This window comes from Engystomops pustulosus, chromosome 8 (assembly GCF_040894005.1).
Source record: "Engystomops pustulosus chromosome 8, aEngPut4.maternal, whole genome shotgun sequence".
Taxonomy (NCBI): domain Eukaryota; kingdom Metazoa; phylum Chordata; class Amphibia; order Anura; family Leptodactylidae; genus Engystomops; species Engystomops pustulosus.
This window is the reverse complement of record NC_092418.1, coordinates 20,035,829-20,058,423: the sequence shown is the minus strand read 5'-3', so window position 1 is coordinate 20,058,423 and position 22,595 is coordinate 20,035,829. Positions and strand designations below refer to the sequence as shown.

The following is a 22,595-nucleotide window of genomic DNA, read 5'->3' as shown; positions in this document are numbered from 1 at the left end:
GACTGTGTACTGGTGTATAGAGGAAGGGGAGAGAACCTACAGCAACCTCTGCAGGGGAAGAAGTGGGGGTCACACAGACTGTGTACTAGTGTATAGAGGAAGGGGAGAGAACCTACAGCAACCTCTGCAGAGGAAGAAGTGGGGGTCACACAGACTGTGTACTGGTGTACAGAGAAATGAGAGAGAACCTACAGCAACCTCTGCAGAGGAAGAAGTGGGGGTCACACAGACTGTGTACTGGTGTACAGAGAAATGAGAGAGAACCTATAGCAACCTCTGCAAAGGAAGAAGTGGGGGTCACACAGACTGTGTACTGGTGTACAGAGAAATGAGAGAGAACCTATAGCAACCTCTGCAGGGGAATAAGTGGGGTCACACAGACTGTGTACTGGTGTAGAGAGAAATGAGAGAGAACCTACAGCAACCTCTGCAGGGGAAGAAGTGGGGTCACACAGACTGTGTACTAGTGTATAGAGGAAGGGGAGAGAACCTACAGCAGCCTCTGCAGAGGAAGAACTGGGGTCACACAGACTGTGTACTAGTGTATAGAGGAAGGGGAGAGAACCTACAGCAGCCTCTGCAGAGGAAGAAGTGGGGTCACACAGACTGTGTACTGGTATACAGAGAAATGAGAGAGAACCTACAGCAACCTCTGCAGGGGAATAAGTGGGGTCACACAGACTGTGTACTGGTGTACAGAGAAATGAGAGAGAACCTACAGCAACCTCTGCAGAGGAAGAAGTGGGGGTCACACAGACTGTGTACTGGTGTACAGAGAAATGAGAGAGAACCTACAGCAACCTCTGCAGGGGAAGAAGTGGGGGTCACACAGACTGTGTACTAGTGTATAGAGGAAGGGGAGAGAACCTACAGCAACCTCTGCAGAGGAAGAAGTGGGGGTCACACAGACTGTGTACTGGTGTACAGAGAAATGAGAGAGAACCTATAGCAACCTCTGCAGGGGAATAAGTGGGGTCACACAGACTGTGTACTGGTGTACAGAGAAATGAGAGAGAACCTATAGCAACCTCTGCAGGGGAATAAGTGGGGTCACACAGACTGTGTACTGGTGTAGAGAGAAATGAGAGAGAACCTACAGCAACCTCTGCAGGGGAAGAAGTGGGGTCACACAGACTGTGTACTGGTGTACAGAGAAATGAGAGAGAACCTATAGCAACCTCTGCAGGGGAATAAGTGGGGTCACACAGACTGTGTACTGGTGTAGAGAGAAATGAGAGAGAACCTACAGCAACCTCTGCAGGGGAAGAAGTGGGGTCACACAGACTGTGTACTAGTGTATAGAGGAAGGGGAGAGAACCTACAGCAACCTCTGCAGAGGAAGAAGTGGGGGTCACACAGACTGTGTACTGGTGTACAGAGAAATGAGAGAGAACCTACAGCAACCTCTGCAGAGGAAGAAGTGGGGGTCACACAGACTGTGTACTGGTGTACAGAGAAATGAGAGAGAACCTACAGCAACCTCTGCAGAGGAAGAAGTGGGGGTCACACAGACTGTGTACTGGTGTACAGAGAAATGAGAGAGAACCTATAGCAACCTCTGCAGAGGAAGAAGTGGGGGTCACACAGACTGTGTACTGGTGTACAGAGAAATGAGAGAGAACCTATAGCAACCTCTGCAGGGGAATAAGTGGGGTCACACAGACTGTGTACTGGTGTAGAGAGAAATGAGAGAGAACCTACAGCAACCTCTGCAGGGGAAGAAGTGGGGTCACACAGACTGTGTACTAGTGTATAGAGGAAGGGGAGAGAACCTACAGCAGCCTCTGCAGAGGAAGAACTGGGGTCACACAGACTGTGTACTAGTGTATAGAGGAAGGGGAGAGAACCTACAGCAGCCTCTGCAGAGGAAGAAGTGGGGTCACACAGACTGTGTACTGGTATACAGAGAAATGAGAGAGAACCTACAGCAACCTCTGCAGGGGAATAAGTGGGGTCACACAGACTGTGTACTGGTGTACAGAGAAATGAGAGAGAACCTACAGCAACCTCTGCAGAGGAAGAAGTGGGGGTCACACAGACTGTGTACTGGTGTACAGAGAAATGAGAGAGAACCTACAGCAACCTCTGCAGGGGAAGAAGTGGGGGTCACACAGACTGTGTACTAGTGTATAGAGGAAGGGGAGAGAACCTACAGCAACCTCTGCAGAGGAAGAAGTGGGGGTCACACAGACTGTGTACTGGTGTACAGAGAAATGAGAGAGAACCTATAGCAACCTCTGCAGGGGAATAAGTGGGGTCACACAGACTGTGTACTGGTGTAGAGAGAAATGAGAGAGAACCTACAGCAACCTCTGCAGGGGAAGAAGTGGGGTCACACAGACTGTGTACTGGTGTACAGAGAAATGAGAGAGAACCTATAGCAACCTCTGCAGGGGAATAAGTGGGGTCACACAGACTGTGTACTGGTGTAGAGAGAAATGAGAGAGAACCTACAGCAACCTCTGCAGGGGAAGAAGTGGGGTCACACAGACTGTGTACTAGTGTATAGAGGAAGGGGAGAGGACCTACAGCAGCCTCTGCAGAGGAAGAAGTGGGGTCACACAGACTGTGTACTGGTATACAGAGAAATGAGAGAGAACCTACAGCAACCTCTGCAGGAGAAGAAGTGGGGTCACACAGACTGTGTACTAGTGTATAGAGGAAGGGGAGAGAACCTACAGCAACCTCTGCAGGGGAATAAGTGGGGTCACACAGACTGTGTACTGGTGTACAGAGAAATGAGAGAGAACCTACAGCAGCCTCTGCAGAGGAAGAAGTGGGGGTCACACAGACTGTGTACTGGTGTACAGAGAAATGAGAGAGAACCTACAGCAACCTCTGCAGAGGAAGAAGTGGGGGTCACACAGACTGTGTACTGGTGTACAGAGAAATGAGAGAGAACCTATAGCAACCTCTGCAGAGGAAGAAGTGGGGGTCACACAGACTGTGTACTGGTGTACAGAGAAATGAGAGAGAACCTATAGCAACCTCTGCAGGGGAATAAGTGGGGTCACACAGACTGTGTACTGGTGTAGAGAGAAATGAGAGAGAACCTACAGCAACCTCTGCAGGGGAAGAAGTGGGGTCACACAGACTGTGTACTAGTGTATAGAGGAAGGGGAGAGAACCTACAGCAGCCTCTGCAGAGGAAGAACTGGGGTCAAACAGACTGTGTACTAGTGTATAGATGAAGGGGAGAGAACCTACAGCAGCCTCTGCAGAGGAAGAAGTGGGGTCACACAGACTGTGTACTGGTATACAGAGAAATGAGAGAGAACCTACAGCAACCTCTGCAGGGGAATAAGTGGGGTCACACAGACTGTGTACTGGTGTACAGAGAAATGAGAGAGAACCTACAGCAACCTCTGCAGAGGAAGAAGTGGGGGTCACACAGACTGTGTACTGGTGTACAGAGAAATGAGAGAGAACCTACAGCAACCTCTGCAGGGGAAGAAGTGGGGGTCACACAGACTGTGTACTAGTGTATAGAGGAAGGGGAGAGAACCTACAGCAACCTCTGCAGAGGAAGAAGTGGGGGTCACACAGACTGTGTACTGGTGTACAGAGAAATGAGAGAGAACCTATAGCAACCTCTGCAGGGGAATAAGTGGGGTCACACAGACTGTGTACTGGTGTAGAGAGAAATGAGAGAGAACCTACAGCAACCTCTGCAGGGGAAGAAGTGGGGTCACACAGACTGTGTACTGGTGTACAGAGAAATGAGAGAGAACCTATAGCAACCTCTGCAGGGGAATAAGTGGGGTCACACAGACTGTGTACTGGTGTAGAGAGAAATGAGAGAGAACCTACAGCAACCTCTGCAGGGGAAGAAGTGGGGTCACACAGACTGTGTACTAGTGTATAGAGGAAGGGGAGAGGACCTACAGCAGCCTCTGCAGAGGAAGAAGTGGGGTCACACAGACTGTGTACTGGTATACAGAGAAATGAGAGAGAACCTACAGCAACCTCTGCAGGGGAATAAGTGGGGTCACACAGACTGTGTACTGGTGTACAGAGAAATGAGAGAGAACCTACAGCAGCCTCTGCAGAGGAAGAAGTGGGGTCACACAGACTGTTTACTGGTGTACAGAGAAATGAGAGAGAACCTACAGCAACCTCTGCAGAGGAAGAAGTGGGGGTCACACAGACTGTGTACTGGTGTACAGAGAAATGAGAGAGAACCTACAGCAACCTCTGCAGAGGAAGAAGTGGGGGTCACACAGACTGTGTACTGGTGTAGAGAGAAATGAGAGAGAACCTATAGCAACCTCTGCAGAGGAAGAAGTGGGGGTCACACAGACTGTGTACTGGTGTACAGAGAAATGAGAGAGAACCTATAGCAACCTCTGCAGAGGAAGAAGTGGGGGTCACACAGACTGTGTACTGGTGTACAGAGAAATGAGAGAGAACCTATAGCAACCTCTGCAGGGGAATAAGTGGGGTCACACAGACTGTGTACTGGTGTAGAGAGAAATGAGAGAGAACCTACAGCAACCTCTGCAGGGGAAGAAGTGGGGTCACACAGACTGTGTACTAGTGTATAGAGGAAGGGGAGAGAACCTACAGCAGCCTCTGCAGAGGAAGAACTGGGGTCACACAGACTGTGTACTAGTGTATAGAGGAAGGGGAGAGAACCTACAGCAGCCTCTGCAGAGGAAGAACTGGGGTCACACAGACTGTGTACTAGTGTATAGAGGAAGGGGAGAGAACCTACAGCAGCCTCTGCAGAGGAAGAAGTGGGGTCACACAGACTGTGTACTGGTGTACAGAGAAATGAGAGAGAACCTACAGCAACCTCTGCAGAGGAAGAAGTGGGGGTCACACAGACTGTGTACTGGTATACAGAGAAATGAGAGAGAACCTACAGCAACCTCTGCAGGGGAATAAGTGGGGTCACACAGACTGTGTACTGGTGTACAGAGAAATGAGAGAGAACCTACAGCAACCTCTGCAGGGGAAGAAGTGGGGTCACACAGACTGTGTACTGGTGTACAGAGAAATGAGAGAGAACCTACAGCAACCTCTGCAGAGGAAGAAGTGGGGGTCACACAGACTGTGTACTGGTGTACAGAGAAATGAGAGAGAACCTATAGCAACCTCTGCAGGGGAATAAGTGGGGTCACACAGACTGTGTACTGGTGTAGAGAGAAATGAGAGAGAACCTACAGCAACCTCTGCAGGGGAAGAAGTGAGGTCACACAGACTGTGTACTAGTGTATAGAGGAAGGGGAGAGAACCTACAGCAGCCTCTGCAGAGGAAGAAGTGGGGTCACACAGACTGTGTACTGGTATACAGAGAAATGAGAGAGAACCTACAGCAACCTCTGCAGGGGAAGAAGTGGGGTCACACAGACTGTGTACTGGTGTACAGAGAAATGAGAGAGAACCTACAGCAACCTCTGCAGAGGAAGAAGTGGGGTCACACAGACTGTGTACTGGTGTATAGAGGAAGGGGAGAGAACTACAGCAGCCTCTGCAGGGGAAGAAGTGGGGTCACACAGACTGTGTACTGGTGTAGAGAGAAATGAGAGAGAACCTACAGCAACCTCTGCAGGGGAAGAAGTGAGGTCACACAGACTGTGTACTAGTGTATAGAGGAAGGGGAGAGAACCTACAGCAGCCTCTGCAGAGGAAGAAGTGGGGGTCACACAGACTGTGTACTGGTGTACAGAGAAATGAGAGAGAACCTATAGCAACCTCTGCAGGGGAATAAGTGGGGTCACACAGACTGTGTACTGGTGTAGAGAGAAATGAGAGAGAACCTACAGCAACCTCTGCAGGGGAAGAAGTGGGGTCACACAGACTGTGTACTAGTGTATAGAGGAAGGGGAGAGAACCTACAGCAGCCTCTGCAGAGGAAGAACTGGGGTCACACAGACTGTGTACTAGTGTATAGAGGAAGGGGAGAGAACCTACAGCAGCCTCTGCAGAGGAAGAAGTGGGGTCACACAGACTGTGTACTGGTATACAGAGAAATGAGAGAGAACCTACAGCAACCTCTGCAGGGGAATAAGTGGGGTCACACAGACTGTGTACTGGTGTACAGAGAAATGAGAGAGAACCTATAGCAACCTCTGCAGGGGAATAAGTGGGGTCACACAGACTGTGTACTGGTGTAGAGAGAAATGAGAGAGAACCTACAGCAACCTCTGCAGGGGAAGAAGTGGGGTCACACAGACTGTGTACTAGTGTATAGAGGAAGGGGAGAGAACCTACAGCAACCTCTGCAGGGGAATAAGTGGGGTCACACAGACTGTGTACTGGTGTACAGAGAAATGAGAGAGAACCTATAGCAACCTCTGCAGGGGAATAAGTGGGGTCACACAGACTGTGTACTGGTGTAGAGAGAAATGAGAGAGAACCTACAGCAACCTCTGCAGGGGAAGAAGTGGGGTCACACAGACTGTGTACTAGTGTATAGAGGAAGGGGAGAGAACCTACAGCAGCCTCTGCAGAGGAAGAACTGGGGTCACACAGACTGTGTACTAGTGTATAGAGGAAGGGGAGAGAACCTACAGCAGCCTCTGCAGAGGAAGAAGTGGGGTCACACAGACTGTGTACTGGTATACAGAGAAATGAGAGAGAACCTACAGCAACCTCTGCAGGGGAATAAGTGGGGTCACACAGACTGTGTACTGGTGTACAGAGAAATGAGAGAGAACCTACAGCAACCTCTGCAGAGGAAGAAGTGGGGGTCACACAGACTGTGTACTGGTGTACAGAGAAATGAGAGAGAACCTATAGCAACCTCTGCAGGGGAATAAGTGGGGTCACACAGACTGTGTACTGGTGTAGAGAGAAATGAGAGAGAACCTACAGCAACCTCTGCAGGGGAAGAAGTGGGGGTCACACAGACTGTGTACTAGTGTATAGAGGAAGGGGAGAGAACCTACAGCAGCCTCTGCAGAGGAAGAAGTGGGGTCACACAGACTGTGTACTGGTATACAGAGAAATGAGAGAGAACCTACAGCAACCTCTGCAGAGGAAGAAGTGGGGGTCACACAGACTGTGTACTGGTGTACAGAGAAATGAGAGAGAACCTACAGCAACCTCTGCAGAGGAAGAAGTGGGGTCACACAGACTGTGTACTGGTGTATAGAGGAAGGGGAGAGAACTACAGCAGCCTCTGCAGGGGAAGAAGTGGGGTCACACAGTGGGGCTCATTTACTAAGGGCTCCGCGGCAGCACTTTCATTTTTCAGTTTTGCGTCAAATTCCGCTGGGATTTTGGCGCACGCGGTCGGATTTTGCCGCAATGGAGCCGGCTTTCAGGCGACATAAATGGGGGGGGGGGGCTTGGGGGAAGGGGCGTGGCCGTCGGAAAACCCAACGGATACGAAAAAACAGCGGAAATTAAAAAAACAAATTGTGTCGCAAAATCAATCACTCACATGCACCAGGAATAGGTTGGTGAACTCCGGGTAAGTAAATGACCCCCAGTCTGTTCTAGTTTAAAATGAGAGATAACCTACAGCAGTCTGTGTGATTCCCCCTCCTTCCTCTGCAGGGGGAAGGAGGGGGAATCACACAAACTGCATAGAAATGAGGAGAGGGAAGGAGGTGGATCGTGCAGACGGTGTACTATTGTATAGAGGAAAGGGGGAGAACCTACAGCAGCCTCTGCAGGGGAAGGAGGGGGATCATACAGACTGTGTACTATTGTATAGAGGAAGGGGAGAGAACATACAGCAGCCTCTGCAGGAGGAGGGGGATCACACAGACTGTGTACTATTGTATAGAGGAAGGGGAGAGAACACACAGCAGCCTCTGCAGGGGAAGGAGGGGGATCATACAGACTGTGTACTATTGTATAGAGGAAGGGGAGAGAACATACAGCAGCCTCTGCAGGGGAAGGAGGGGGATCACACAGACTGTGTACTATTGTGTAGAGGAAGGGGAGAGAACATACAGCAGCCTCTGCAGGGGAAGGAGGAGGATCATGCAGACTGTGTACTATTGTATAGAGGAAGGGGAGAGAACATACAGCAGCCTCTGCAGGGGAAGGAGGGGGGTCACACAGACTGTGCAAAGGTAAATCAATTTTTAACTCAAGGTAACCATTAATAGAAACCAAGATCATTTGTTCCACATCACAGGTGTACAACTGTCACAAAATTGATTTTGTTGATACTGACTGAATGTGTCATCTGCGATTATTTTGTGAATGATATTCACACTTGTATGACAGACAGACTCCAGAGAAGGGGAGAAGCAGCGGACGTCACGTGGGGCAGCGGACACACAGAAGGGTTTACTAGACGTCGTCTTACTTTCACACTTCATCCCTTGGTGAATGAGGCCGTAGAGCAGCGAGCCGCAGTGGTCACAGAACGTAGGGCTGGAATACGTGTGGATTTTAAACTTGTGCTTACTTCTGGGATCCTGGATATAAAAGAGAGATCATCACTGCAGGAGTCATAGTGATCAGTGACTACATCATCATGGTACATTGCCCCTTTATAGAGGACCAAATACAACATGCTGAATGACACACCTGTGTGATTGGTGCGGCGCTCCTGAGCAATTTGTTGTTTTTATTTTTTAAATCGGTCCATCTGTTCAAAAGATATGGCCCCCAGAAGCTCACATGTAAATGAGCGCCAAGGGGGGCGTCGACACACACAGAGACACACCCCCGAGTAGATGGGATGCGCTAATCACATCGGAACTTCCAGGGGCTAGATCTCTAGAATGGATAGACGGATTTAAGAAGAACAAACACCAAATTGATGAGGGATAGAGTGGCAACGAGATGATTTATGATATCTAGCATTCTAGATTTGTAAGAGACCCCCTTTAAATCCTTCGCCGTTTGTGCTTCTTATAAGTCATAATGTGTATGGACAAGCCATCTGATGACCAATATGGCTGCAGTAAGGCAGCGCTAGTTACCCAGCTTTCCGAAGCTCCCGAGTGGTGGATATGATTATAGCAAGACTGAAATACAAGTCAGATGAGTGACACCCCTAATATGGATCTCACCCAGATTTTCAAGAAGCGGGTCCAAGTGAGCAGGATCATAGAAGAGGGTAGCGTTCGAATAATTTTAGGGGTCACTGCCCTTTAGTGGAGACAATGGGCACGTTCCTCTCACTGAGGTCTCCTCCATCTGTACTTGGAGAGGTGATCACTGACAATGTCACTTTGCGATCAAACCTCAACCGCATCTGTCACAAAGCAGCTGGCAGGAAGAGAGGCGACAGCGGCTGCCAGGAGCCGGGCACCACTACGCAGGGCACTTAATGTATCGGATTCTCAATTACACGGGAGAGGCTTCACAAAGAGCCGGGCCCTGGCAATCTCCCAGCCCTGTGCACATCTTTCCATGACAGCGAGAACTTCATTAAAAAACTCTTTGAAGGTTCTAATTGGAAGCTATTTCAATTTCATTTTCATCTGGCGGAGGAGCGGAGGTGAGGGCAGTCCTCCGAGAGATGGGAGCTATGTGACACTGGACTGGCTGGACCTCACGTCTGCCCCTTATCATCCTCAACAGATGCCAGCGACTAAGACCAACTTCAAAGAACTGCACTTTCTATGCCTGCAGCTCTTCACATCCTGAGGAACTACAAGTCCCAAAATGCCCCAACACTGTATAACTATGCCCTTACACATTAGGAACGTGTGTGTACTCTTTGCCTTTTCCAGCAGCCACCAGCAGGGGGAGCTCACTGCATAATATATGCATTTGCCATTGAGCTCCCCCTAGTGGTGGCTTCAGGGAACCATAATTCTAACAGTTACAACTCTGCACAGCAACTTCTATACAGAATTAAGGTGAAGTTAAGCAGAAGAGAACATAAAGGGGTTGTCCGATGTTTGTCTGTAAATTCTAATCTCTAGGATTGGAAAGTTAAGGGGGGTTTAACACTGGGACCCCCGCTGATCAGTCTGTACAGACTGAATAGATAGACTGGTTGCTCAAATATTTAAGGGGATGGGGTCCCAATTTTTGTGATTGATGGGGGTCCCAGCAGTTGAACCTTCACGGATCAGAATGAAAACTTAGGACAACATCCTAAAATGTTGTTCACCCAGCTTTTCTAGATTCCAGAATTAAAAACATGAAAGGGCCAAGGGAAGTGTCACTGCACAATTTATTCGATTTATCATTCAGAATATGGGAAAGTTGGATCACAACCACCAGCCAAATTGTAAAAGGCATCTACCCAGCTTTCCCTGGACCAGATTGTGGCTTTGTATGTGCTGAACTATAAGTGCCTGTACCTGGTCAGCTCTGCACTGATGCAAAATGCCATCAATCTCCGGCCGCCATTTATGAGGCCATAAAGCGAGCGCTGCTGGAGTTCCCTCCATCCATCAGCAGGTTAAAGATCCCTCAGCGTCCGCTACACACGGAATACAGACAAGGATACGAGGGGAGGATCCGGAGGGAAAGAAAGATTTACTCCGACTAACAACTGCAGGGAGACAACTAGGAGCACCGGGCAATAAACCAACAGCTGCCCGCGGCGGGGGGGACACCATAGGAGTCATAAGTGCTACATGTATCCCCGGACAGAAGGCACATTATAAAAACTGGCTCTTAAAGGGATACTGACCCAGAATGTGCTATGAGCATTCATGTAAGCTACTGCTCTCTGTCATCAGCCACTGCTACTATTTCCAGTGCAGAGACTCTTTAGATATCTAGGATCTTGTAAGAAGGACATAGATGTCACTGGTCTCCCGGCTCTTACAGAATCAGATAAACCTTACGAGTCAAGTCCAGCTTTCCCAGGGCATGGGAACTAGGTCTGCCCCCTTGGTCTATGAGAAAGGGTTGACTTTTTAGTAGTGGTCACCCAACTTTCCCAGAACCAGGCCATAGAGTTCTAATATACAGCAGACTAACTGTATACATTCACCCAACTTTCCTGTGTTCCTGGAAGTCTTATAGAGCCTGGCACTTGCGGATCATAGCATAAGAATCTGCCATTTAAGCGTCATGGAAAGTTGAACGCTTATCAGTGGTCATCCAGTTTTCCCAGATTCAGATCCCAAATCCTGTGTACTCTCACAGAGCTTTACCATGCTACTGAAAGGTAGAAAATGTCAATATGTGGAGAGCAAGGTCCTGAAAGGCCAAATTCTTACCATGGCATAAGAACCAGCGCTGCCCTGCAGGGCTATGAGAAAGCTAGGTAATATAGGATGGACTATATAGTAGTGGTCAGCCAGCTTTCCCAGTATCGGACCATACAAACAAAGTCCTCATATTCAGTAGTTCGCCTGTACTCACACACCCAGCTTTTCCCATGATCCTGGAAGGCAATATGGCCTTGTGTGTTATTTAGCTCTTTGAGCGTGCAGAGTGCTGTAGGAAGAAATTACAGAGCACACAGCTTTCCCAGGATCAGATATTAAATATAAGCCAGGATATGGGCTCTCTCACACAGCTTTCCCAGGATCGGATATTCCATTAAAGCCACGCTTCCTTTCTGTGTGAAATCTTCCTATACTTCATTAAAAAGGTGTAAAAACCAGATAAACGTCTCAGCGGCTGCAGCCGCCTCCCAGGTAGATCTGACGCTTTGTATTCAGTGATCGTCGCCAATTAAACCTCAGTCTGTGCGGGATAGTTAGCGGCCGGTATCAATGGGGCGGCCGTGGCATAAAGAACTCACGGGCGGGAATGTAAGCCGCGATCAAACGCCGAGAAAATTACATTATTTCACCCCGAATAGAAAACAAAGTGTTGATGGGATTGGAGGAGGGAATCAATACTGACTGTAATGAGATAGTGGAGCTTGAAGGCGCCGGAGGAAGGATTACATTCCAGCACAGGGAGACAGGATCCCATATATAACCTATATACACAGGCTGCTCCAGGATGTATATATATTACATAGACCCTTCAGCCCAGATTACAGAGGTGAAAACGGATTGTTAATATCTTATTCCTTTCCTCAGAGAGGAGTGTTGGAAGTTACAGGCCCGAAGCCTGAGGCTGCACTACTACCACGGATGTAAACAAATCCCATATCTCCATGAGTAATGGCTGTTATTTGTGTATAGTGTGTGGTAACGATATGTAAGGATCTCCTCAGGGTCTCTGACAATAAGGGACCTGCCCTCAGTAGTCCAGCCTCAGGGTTTTCACCTCAAATGATTATATCTAAACATTGGAATGAGATATTTAGAATTTAACTTTTTTTTTTGTGGGCTTAAACATTAAAACCTATTAAAATCGGTGAGATTAGGGGACCCCCAGGTCAGAACAATAATCATTGTATTTGAAGTTTAGGTATAAAGTGCCAATTTACCAACCACACACGCCGTGTGTGGCTGTAAGCTCAGGTCGCTGTCCATGGTGCTGCCCACTGGGTGCAGGAGCTTGAAGTAGAGGATTCACATGTCTTCTCGATGCCCTGTATAGATATAGGCGCTCATGGGGGGCCAAGCAATTATTTTAACTGTGATTTCATTTGAGCAATAGCGCCACTCCTGACTACAGGTAGAGCCTGGCATTGCATCTGAAACTCATTCAATAGAGAAGCCCAAGGACAAAGCTACACTAAATTACCCTGATCTAGAAACTATACTCCCTGAACTTTAACCCCGGTCACTGATGTACAAACCAAGTGGCATGAAGTGGAAGCCATTGCTGTTACCGAGTGTCCTCACCCTGCTGCTCCCTTTTCTCTCTGGACTGAGCTGCTCCACAGCTCCTGTCCTCCTGCTGTAATTTTTAAGCTGCTACAGGCCACAGGAGCTGTGAGGCGAACACTTAGAGAACAGAGCACAGCAGTGTGAGGACAAGCCCCAAGTAGAATGCTGGAATATAAATCCATATATCACAGTCCTGCTGCTACTAACAACATACCTGAAGATATGATTACACAAATCTCCAGGGACAATACCCACCACTGTTTTCTGAGTGGAAAGTGCACAGCAGTGTGAGAACACAGTGCTGGAATATAAACCCATATGTCATAGTTCTGCTGCTACTAAAACATACACAAAGGTAGAATCACATTTCTCAAAAGGGACACTACTTAACACTGTCTGCAGAGAGGACAGAGAACAGCAGTATAATCCTGGAATATGAATAGATAGATCACAGTTCTGCTGCTACTAACATACACTAAGGTCTGATTACACATCTCTCTAGGGACAATACATAACGTTGGCTGCAGTACTGCATGATCACAATCCAGAGTATTTCAGGATACCTGCAGTGTTTAGGTTGATTATAAATCATATTGGATAAGACAGACCTGCAGCTCCCGTGTTGCTACAAAACTAAAACTCCCAGCATGCTTTGAGGGCAACCTGGCAAACCCCCGGGGACTGACGGTAATGAGATAAGTGATATACCCTGCAGACTACTACTAGAAGTGACATATCCCGCTTTCTGCTACTGTAAGAGGCTGTTCCATTTTCAGCCACCAGGTGTCGCTGTTCTACAAGTTTCTGCAAGAAACTCAATTCATAAAAAAGGAGGGGGGCACCACTAAAGAGCTAAAATATGAGGGGGGCTGCCCAGGATAGGGTCATGCAACTTCTATTTGACTTCCAATGTTTATCCTTTACATATCACCATTTGATGTATCCACCACTTGCATTAAACTCATAGATCTTCTTACGGTTTTATCCAAAAATGGAGTTAATGCAGCCCCCGATATGTCAGAACTCATTCCCTGATGCTTGGGACATGACTACTTCAGTGGGGCAGTAATCTGATTAGCGATCTGTCGGGTTTATGCACGTCCTAGAGCGCCCCCACAGGAAGATGGAGGCATCACACGATCAAGGGATTGTCCATACATAATGTTGTCTATAGAATGAGGGTTCTGAGAAGGGTTTTTAAAGGGATATTCCATTCTACAAGCCATTTTTCACCCAAGATAAGCGGAAGACGATGGCTGGGATCCCTGTGGAGTACCCCTTTAAGACGTTCATTTGGGGGCAGATGATGAGCTCTTGGAGAGGACTCCACAAGCCTTGTGTTACCTCTATAATCCTTTAAAACTGATCCCCGGCCGGCATAGATCAGTGAAGTACCCTGGCAGAGGTTGGCATAGATCCTGGCAGAGGCCGGCAGTGTCGCTGCCATGAAGCTGCATTACGGCCAAGGAGCTGGAAATGAGCGGGCAGCGGCCTCACACTGGTGGGCAGAGGGATGTATGGAGGGGATACGCACAGAGGACAGGGACAAGAGAGAGATAAGAGGAGGAGACAAGAGGAGGGATGGATTTGGATTGGATTGTACTGTCGATTCAAAGGAAGACAAATCCAGATGAAACGTGCAGCACGAGAGGAGAATAACTCCTATGCCAGAAATTCACAACCTGTGGCCCTAAAGATGCTGCAAAACTACATCTCCTAGCATGTCCTGACAGCCACAGGTTAGAGGTGCATGCTGGGAGTTGTAGTTTTGCAATAGGTTGCACATCAGCTTATGCACAAAAAAAATTTCCCCAAACAGAAATATTGGAAATGAGAATTGTATTTCTTCTCTCCCATGCAGAGAACAGAAAGTAAGAAAAAGTTCAGTTTTTCCTGTAAAAAAAAAAAAACTTTCTTTGATTTTTGTAAACACAAATAGAGATCTAAAACGACACAACACAAAATGTGGCATCCTGCAAAGTCAACATCCGCTAATACAGAGCTCCAAATCCCCAGAGGTGGACAGTAAGATCCATTTTCTGTGTGTAGCTACCACGAGGTGGAGTTTACTTACTCATGTAGTCACTGACACGCCCACTTCACTGCCCTGAACTGTGGCAGGAGAGGGGGCGGGTCTGACTACAGGCAGTTTGCTGAAGTAGTCAAGAAGTTTTTCAGGTCAAGTGGTGCCTGGTATAGTGACTGAACATGCCAAATGAATGGCCAAACTCTGCTTTCTGGGTGGAGAGCCAGGTTTCTGCGGCCTGTGACATCACTTGGGAGAAGAGATAAAAGTAGGGATCAGAGAGGCTAAAGTGAACCGGTCACAAGATAAGACCCCTTTTAAACTTTCAACCCCCTCAGGTGGGGTATGAAATGTCCATTCTAGAAATGTGAAATCTCATCCATTTACCTATAAAATAAAATCTCCTCCAAAGTCACGTGACCATGAGTAGAGAAGAGTCATATTTTACCTGACAGTCTGCAGGGGGAAGGTCACTTCAGGTGCCATCATCTTTGGTTCTGTAGCACCCAAAAGCATGGTGCTGGTAGCATATTAAAGATAAGAATATTAACCATTCAGATCACATCAGGGCTTTTAGCTCTGAAGAACCAGAGGCAGGAACAGCAGCACCATGAAGCTTTCACAATCCTATGATAAGGGAGGCAAAAGACATCCCCAGTCACTGTAACCCCCCATCACCTCCCAGCGGACATGTTCCAGCAGAGAAGAGGTTAATGGGTATGGCTGTTTACACCGTCATGGCATATGATACTAAATCGGGTGTCCAGGTGTGAACACGCCTGAGCACCATGCTGGGGCCTGCACAGCCTCCATGTATCTGTCATGAGCATCAATCCTAAATATCAGAGGGGAAATGGTGCGTGCAACAGCCACAAGAAATACATCAGCCACCCCCCTTCCCAAACTTCTGAAGGAACGTCCAAAGGAAACATGAGGGCAGTGCAGTCTCCCTACTAAAACAATACCGCTTTAGCCTGGTCACCTTAAAGGGAATGTTCAGCTGGTGTGACCATACACACTGCAGCCGGGGCTAAGTATTGTCCCTGGAGAGATGTAAAACCATTAAAGACAATTGTAGCTCCTCACAGTGCTGTGCTCTTGGCTCACTGCACTGAGCCGCTTCAAATCCTCTCCTGCTCTAAGTGACTGCTGTAGAGTTTAGCTAGATGCCTGCTACAGCATTCACTCAGAGCTGGGACTTCCTGTGCAGAAGCGGTGACACCCATAGGGCGCCCATCTCCGGAGATTTGCTATGAGGCGTCTATCACAGACAGACAATGGGATATGCATCGCCCTCAGGAGCCCATCCGCTTAATCCAAATTCTTCCACATCTTCGGCAATTCATTCTGTGCTCCGGAGGGATGATCCCCAGCTGTTCCCGCTCCCGTCTCATCTGCCGTCTTTGCGCTTTGTACAATTAATTACTCTCTTTGGTTTGGGAACAAAATTACAAGAGACAGCGCCGGCAGCTCGCGCCCCCCCCTGCCGCCCCCCAAAACAATCAGACGAGCGTCAGCGCTATCACCGGTGCAGGAGAGGAGCCGGCACAATCCTCATTAGATTTGCCTCCATAATCTCAGACTCCAGAGCCGCTATATTTATTCCCCAATCGCTGGCCGGTAATTACACTCCGCAGCGCGGGACTCCCCTCCGAAATCCTGCACCCGTGATGACCCCGCAAGTCACATCATGGATCCTTCCACATAACAAAAATACAAATAGCCCCCAACCCCCACATCAAGACATTGCAAGCCCCCGAGGCTCCGGGGAAGGTGCAGATACTACACCACATGGATTGTACACATTATTTTCTGGGCACTATGTGGCGGTATTTAGTCAAGCACTGTAAGGCACCACTATCTGGGCTCTATATAGCTCTGTATACTAAGCTGGCCACAATATGGCTGCATGCACTGTACGGCACAGTTATCTGGGCACTATATGGCAGTATATAGTGTACTATTATCTGGCCACTATATGGCAGTAGATACTGTAATGTTATCTGGGCACTATATGTAGCATATAATGTACGCCACTGTTATATGGGCATCATGCTGCAGTATATACAGTATTAAGTTATATGGACACTATAGGGCAGTATATAGTGTACTATTATCTGGGCACTATATGGCAGTAGATACTGTACTGTTATCTGGGCACTATATGTAGCATATAATGTACGCCACTGTTATATGGGCATCATGCTGCAGTATATACAGTATTAAGTTATATGGACACTATATGGCAGTATATACTGTATTATGTTATATGGGCACTATATGGCAGTATATATTGTATTATGTTATATGGGCACTATATGGCAGTATATATTGTATTATGTTATATGGGCACTATATGGTAGCATATAATGTGCGACACTTATCTGGGGCCTATAAGGCAGCATTTACTGTATTGCACTGTTATATGGGCATCATGCTGCAGTATATACTGTACCATTATATGGGCACTATGTGGCAGTATATACTGTATTATGTTACATGGGCACTATGTGGCAGTATATACTGTACTGTTATATGGGCACTATACGGTCGTATATACAGTACAACACTTATCTGGGGCCTACATGGAGGCATATACTGTACAGCACTGGTATATGGGCATCATGCTGCAGTATATATTTTATCTATGGATTAGTGTATGGGAAGGAAAACCCGTCATCTCCCGTCACATACCGCACTGCGGAGGCATTACTAATACTGAGGGAGCCCAAGGCCCATAATCCTCCAACACAGCAAATACCTGACAGGCTCATGGCAAACATTTACTCACAAACACTTCACCCTTAGGGAAAATATCGAATAATATCTCCAGAAATCTGGAAAAGTCAACCATAAAATCCGACTGTAGCAAAATATTATATAACATCAAGGCGGCTGTATCTGGTGTCATTGGACAAGAACAGAAACAGCGCCACACCTGACCACAGGCTGCGCGTGGTATAGCAGCTAAGCTCCATTGAAGTCAATAAAGTGGCGCTGTGTCCACTACTCAGTATGAAATCCGGCCAGATGATATCCCGAGGAAGCTCTTACTTTAGGATGGAGCTGGAGGAGAGGGAGATGATAGGACAAAGGGTTAATGCATCCGGATGTCAGGATCCAGCGGCTGATTCGCGGGACGCACTGCATATTCCGCCGCAGCCTTCCAAAGCTCCTTAGCGCTTAAACTCATCTAAGAGGCTTCCCAGCTCGCACAGCACATTAAGTATGAATGGCACCAGATTGCGGCGCACATCATATGCCGCACTGCATCACACTCCTCTGCAGGGACCACCCGACACGCTCATGAACAAGGAGGCTCTGGATGAGCAGCCCCACTATGGCAGCATAGAGGGGGCCGACAGACAATTCCATTGGCCTAGTCATTTCCCATGTTATTATTCGATTAAACGGATATTAAGAAGACAGGAATAGAAAAAAATCTGCCTTTTTGTGGTCATTCCAGGGAGGGAGAATGTTACAAGAATAGTTCTTACTGAAGGATCTCGTCTTAGTCCTTAGTCCTCTTAATAATAACAAATCACCGGGACCCCCAGCAATCACTTCAACTGATCAATCTGCCTACAGCACCCCCGATGGTGAAATGATGCATTACACATCATCAATGAATAATCTGTGTAATCCAGGATATCTTCTTGTGATCCATCGAGAGGTGTGGCCAAAGTAATAATGGGAGGGGCTTAAAATTAAAACCACAACAAATAATAGAGACCCCTATAATCTGTATTGTTATTGGATTAAAGGGATAGCAGGTATATAACAAAAATAAGTGAAAATTAGCCCAAAATTTCTAGGATGTTTCTCGTCCATCGATCAGTTCGTTCTCCCTGCAGCGCCTCCGGTGGTGAAGTAAAGAATTACAAAGTGTCCATTCATGTCTATGAATGGTCTGTGTGATCCAGGACAGCTGCTCCTGAGGAAGAGACTCCATTTTTGACAGAGGGTGAAGATGGGAACCCTCTATTAACCCCCGAATTCCGGGGAAAAAAAGTGGCACAAGTATAGCAAAAATCTCCCTTCTGGTGCTTATTCCTACAACGTCTGGCTCCTCTCTTACCCCCGTCTAGTCCCCCCTGTCTCTGTCCCTCCACCGCCGTGATGTGAAGTGTAGAGATTTCTCCTCCGGTTACACGCGGTTTGCCCTCTCGCTGTGATCCTGGCGGTGTCTGATGGCATCGCTGTGATCGCGTTACGTCTTCGGCGCTCCCCAGTGTCGGCCGCTCGCCACAGGTCTCCATTAAATAAATGACCTTGCAGCAGAGATTAAGACAATGCGCGTGATTAAAGACCTGTGTGAACACGGCCAGGGAAAGCAGGTCAGCCAGGCATAGAAGGATTACACACAGAAAACCTGACCCCAAGCCAGTGATGTCATCATTACACCAAATATTATCACGTAACCCCCGGGGTTATAGCTACAGGGAGAAGACCAGCTAACTACATCCATACTGCAACACAATACACTATAACAAACTGCAGCTGTGTACACAACAAGGATAGAAGAACCAGTACATGCAAAGAGATAACCTGGGTGTCTGACGGAATAAACTCCAGAACTCACTATTCTGCTGCTGGTGCAGTCACTGTGTACATACATGACATTACTTATCCTGTACTGATCCTGAGTTACATCCTGTATTATACCCCAGAGCTGCACTCGCTATTCTGCTGCTGGTGCAGTCACTGTGTACATACATGACATTACTTATCCTGTACTGATCCTGAGTTACATCCTGTATTATACTCCACAGCTGCACTCACTATTCTGCTGCTGGTGCAGTCACTGTGTACATACATGACATTACTTATCCTGTACTGATCCTGAGTTACATCCTGTATTATACCCCAGAGCTGCACTCACTATTCTGCTGCTGGTGCAGTCACTGTGTACAGACATGACATTACTTATCCTGTACTGATCCTGAGTTACATCCTGTATTATACTCCAGAGCTGCACTCACTATTATGCTGCTGGTGCAGTCACTGTGTACATACATGACATTACTTATCCTGTACTGATCCTGAGTTACATCCTGTATTATACTCCACAGCTGCACTCACTATTCTGCTGCTGGTGCAGTCACTGTGTACATACATGACATTACTTATCCTGTACTGATCCTGAGTTACATCCTGTATTATACACCAGAGCTGCACTCACTATTCTACTACTGGTGCAGTCACTGTGTACATACATGACATTACTTATCCTGTATTGATCCTGAGTTACATCCTGTATTATACCCCAGAGCTGCACTCACTATTCTGCTGCTGGTGCAGTCACTGTGTACATACATGACATTACTTATCCTGTACTTATCCTGAGTTACATCCTGTATTATACCCCACAGCTGCACTCACTATTCTGCTGCTGGTGCAGTCACTGTGTACATACATGACATTACTTATCCTGTACTGATCCTGAGTTACATCCTGTATTATACTCCAGAGCTGCACTCACTATTCTGCTGGTGGTGCAGTCACTGTATATACATGACATTACTTATCCTGTACTGATCCTGAGTTACATCCTGTATTATACTCCAGAGCTGCACTCACTATTCTGCTGCTGGTGCAGTCACTGTGTACATACATGACATTACTTATCCTGTACTTATCCTGAGTTACATCCTGTATTATACCCCACAGCTGCACTCACTATTCTGCTGCTGGTGCAGTCACTGTGTACATACATGACATTACTTATCCTGTACTGATCCTGAGTTACATCCTGTATTATACTCCAGAGCTGCACTCACTATTCTACTACTGGTGCAGTCACTGTGTACATACATGACATTACTTATCCTGTACTGATCCTGAGTTACATCCTGTATTATACCCCAGAGCTGCACTCACTATTCTGCTGCTGGTGCAGTCACTGTGTACATACATGACATTACTTATCCTGTACTGATCCTGAGTTACATCCTGTATTATACTCCAGAGCTGCACTCACTATTCTACTACTGGTGCAGTCACTGTGTACATACATGACATTACTTATCCTGTACTGATCCTGAGTTACATCCTGTATTATACTCCAGAGCTGCACTCACTGTTCTGCTGCTGGTGCAGTCACTGTCTACATACATAGTATCACTTATCCAGCTGTTGCAGTTACATTGCTATCCCCGGCAGCCTGCATTTAACAACAAGTGGGAGAGCACTGCAATTTCACTCACCCACCAGTAGAGGCAGTAATGCACACATAACAAGTACTAATAAGTTCTCTGAGGACTTGTGCCTGATGTGCAAGTATCAGTCATGTAAATGCCCCTGCAAATGGAGGAGATATAATCAGAAATTGCATCGTGGTCACTGATGTCTTGGCCTATGGTGAGCAGTCACCCATCTTTCCCAGACACAGATATAACTGTATAATAACTGTATAATCCTCTATAAAGAGGACTTGTCCCCTCTCCTGACATGTTAGTTATAGTAAAAACCTGTTTTACTCAAAATTACATGAATTTACCAAATCAGGGAGAAGTAAGAGGTCACCTGTCAGCTCCGGGGTCACGTCACCTAAACATTTGGCACCGTATAAAATCTGTGGCCTGAATGCAGAGAAATCTTCAGTTTCATCTATATGCAGATGACCGCTTGGGTGTCCCATGTGCGTGGCCCACAGTATTCAGTCCAGCAACAGTCCTTCCAGGCCACAAAGGGGGGCGCTAGATGGGAACACTGGCTAACAGAAGGTGCAGCACATCCCATGGGGGCACCGAAATGCTCATTTGCATAATGAAAATATTAAAAATGACGATTTCTCTGCATTCAGGTCCCAGATTGGTTTTCTTGCTTCAGTGACAAGGCCTTCTATTTAGTAGATTATACAGTACTTTCAATCCTAAAGTCCTGCAGTACCCCCGGCCTACCTGCAGAGGGCAGTCTTTTAAAGGCACGGTAAGACAAGGAGCTTTTTTTAATACATTTTAAAGGCCTAAATCATAGATGTCTTAATATTGTAGGGGCCCGGAGGTCATAATAGTCTACAAGACTCAATTAAGACGCTGCAGTCCCGGACGATTTATTAAGTCAATAGATAGACAGAGACATAGAACATATGTAGCATCGCTACCGGCTGCCAATCCACAAATAAAAGAAGCAGCGATGTGCGAATAGAAGCCAACGCGCGCCTGCTGCTTATCATCTGCACCATCGCTGCTGCTACACGACAGCAACATCCACAACCCAATTCACACTGCATTATACCCGTATCCCTCCACCCAATGTGTGGGGGGCACAAACTTCTAAAAATAGGATCTTATAGGGAGATGAGCCGGTGGGATTATAGCATTCCTGATGGGAGAAATTATCAATGACCTTGGATCCTCTGCATGCAGCCCATGCATCCTGTAATGCGCTTTCCATGCCTCGCTCCTCTCATATTGGACAATGTAGGATGTTGCCTTGTTAAATGTAAAATACAGAGTATTTCTTAAAGGGAGGGGAGCATCAATTTAAAAAAAATAAATAAATAAATGGCTGCTCACTTCTATAAATAGCTCCTCTCTTAATCACAGGTTGTATGAGGTACTGCAGCTGTGCCCCCTACAAAAGTGTTGGTGTTTCTAATCCTGCACAATCCTTTTACTGTTTATATAAAAGGAATAGACCCCTTTAAATTAGGCCGTATATAAGATGTGATATGAGCTGGAATTATTTCCTAAACACATCCTGGTCTTGAGGAACCCTAATAGATAAAAGAGAATTTGCTTGATCACTGATCTCCAATTTATTTCCCACCTCTGAAATCCGCTTTCCTCATTGAGACTCCCAAATAAAAGGATTTCCCACTACTGGAATCTCCAGCAACCTGTAATATTCACCTGGTGAACTAGATGGAAAGCATTTTGCTTGGCTGGAGCACCTCCGCAGGTGAAGAGTAGTATTACATCATTTCCAGTAAAATATCTAAGACACAGGTGTTC

The 22,595-nt window shown here is 47.1% G+C and overlaps 1 protein-coding gene across 2 annotated transcripts in view; it reads right to left on the bottom strand.

The window, feature by feature from the left end:
* The window catches only part of PRKCB (protein kinase C beta), a 102,874-nt gene that overhangs the window by 33,702 nt on the left and 46,577 nt on the right, over positions 1-22,595 (bottom strand). For both annotated transcript variants that reach the window (XM_072120083.1, XM_072120081.1), the window contains exon 4: positions 8,270-8,381. In XM_072120083.1, the coding sequence (XP_071976184.1) occupies positions 8,270-8,381 (112 nt within the window). The remainder of the gene's footprint in view (positions 1-8,269; positions 8,382-22,595) is intronic.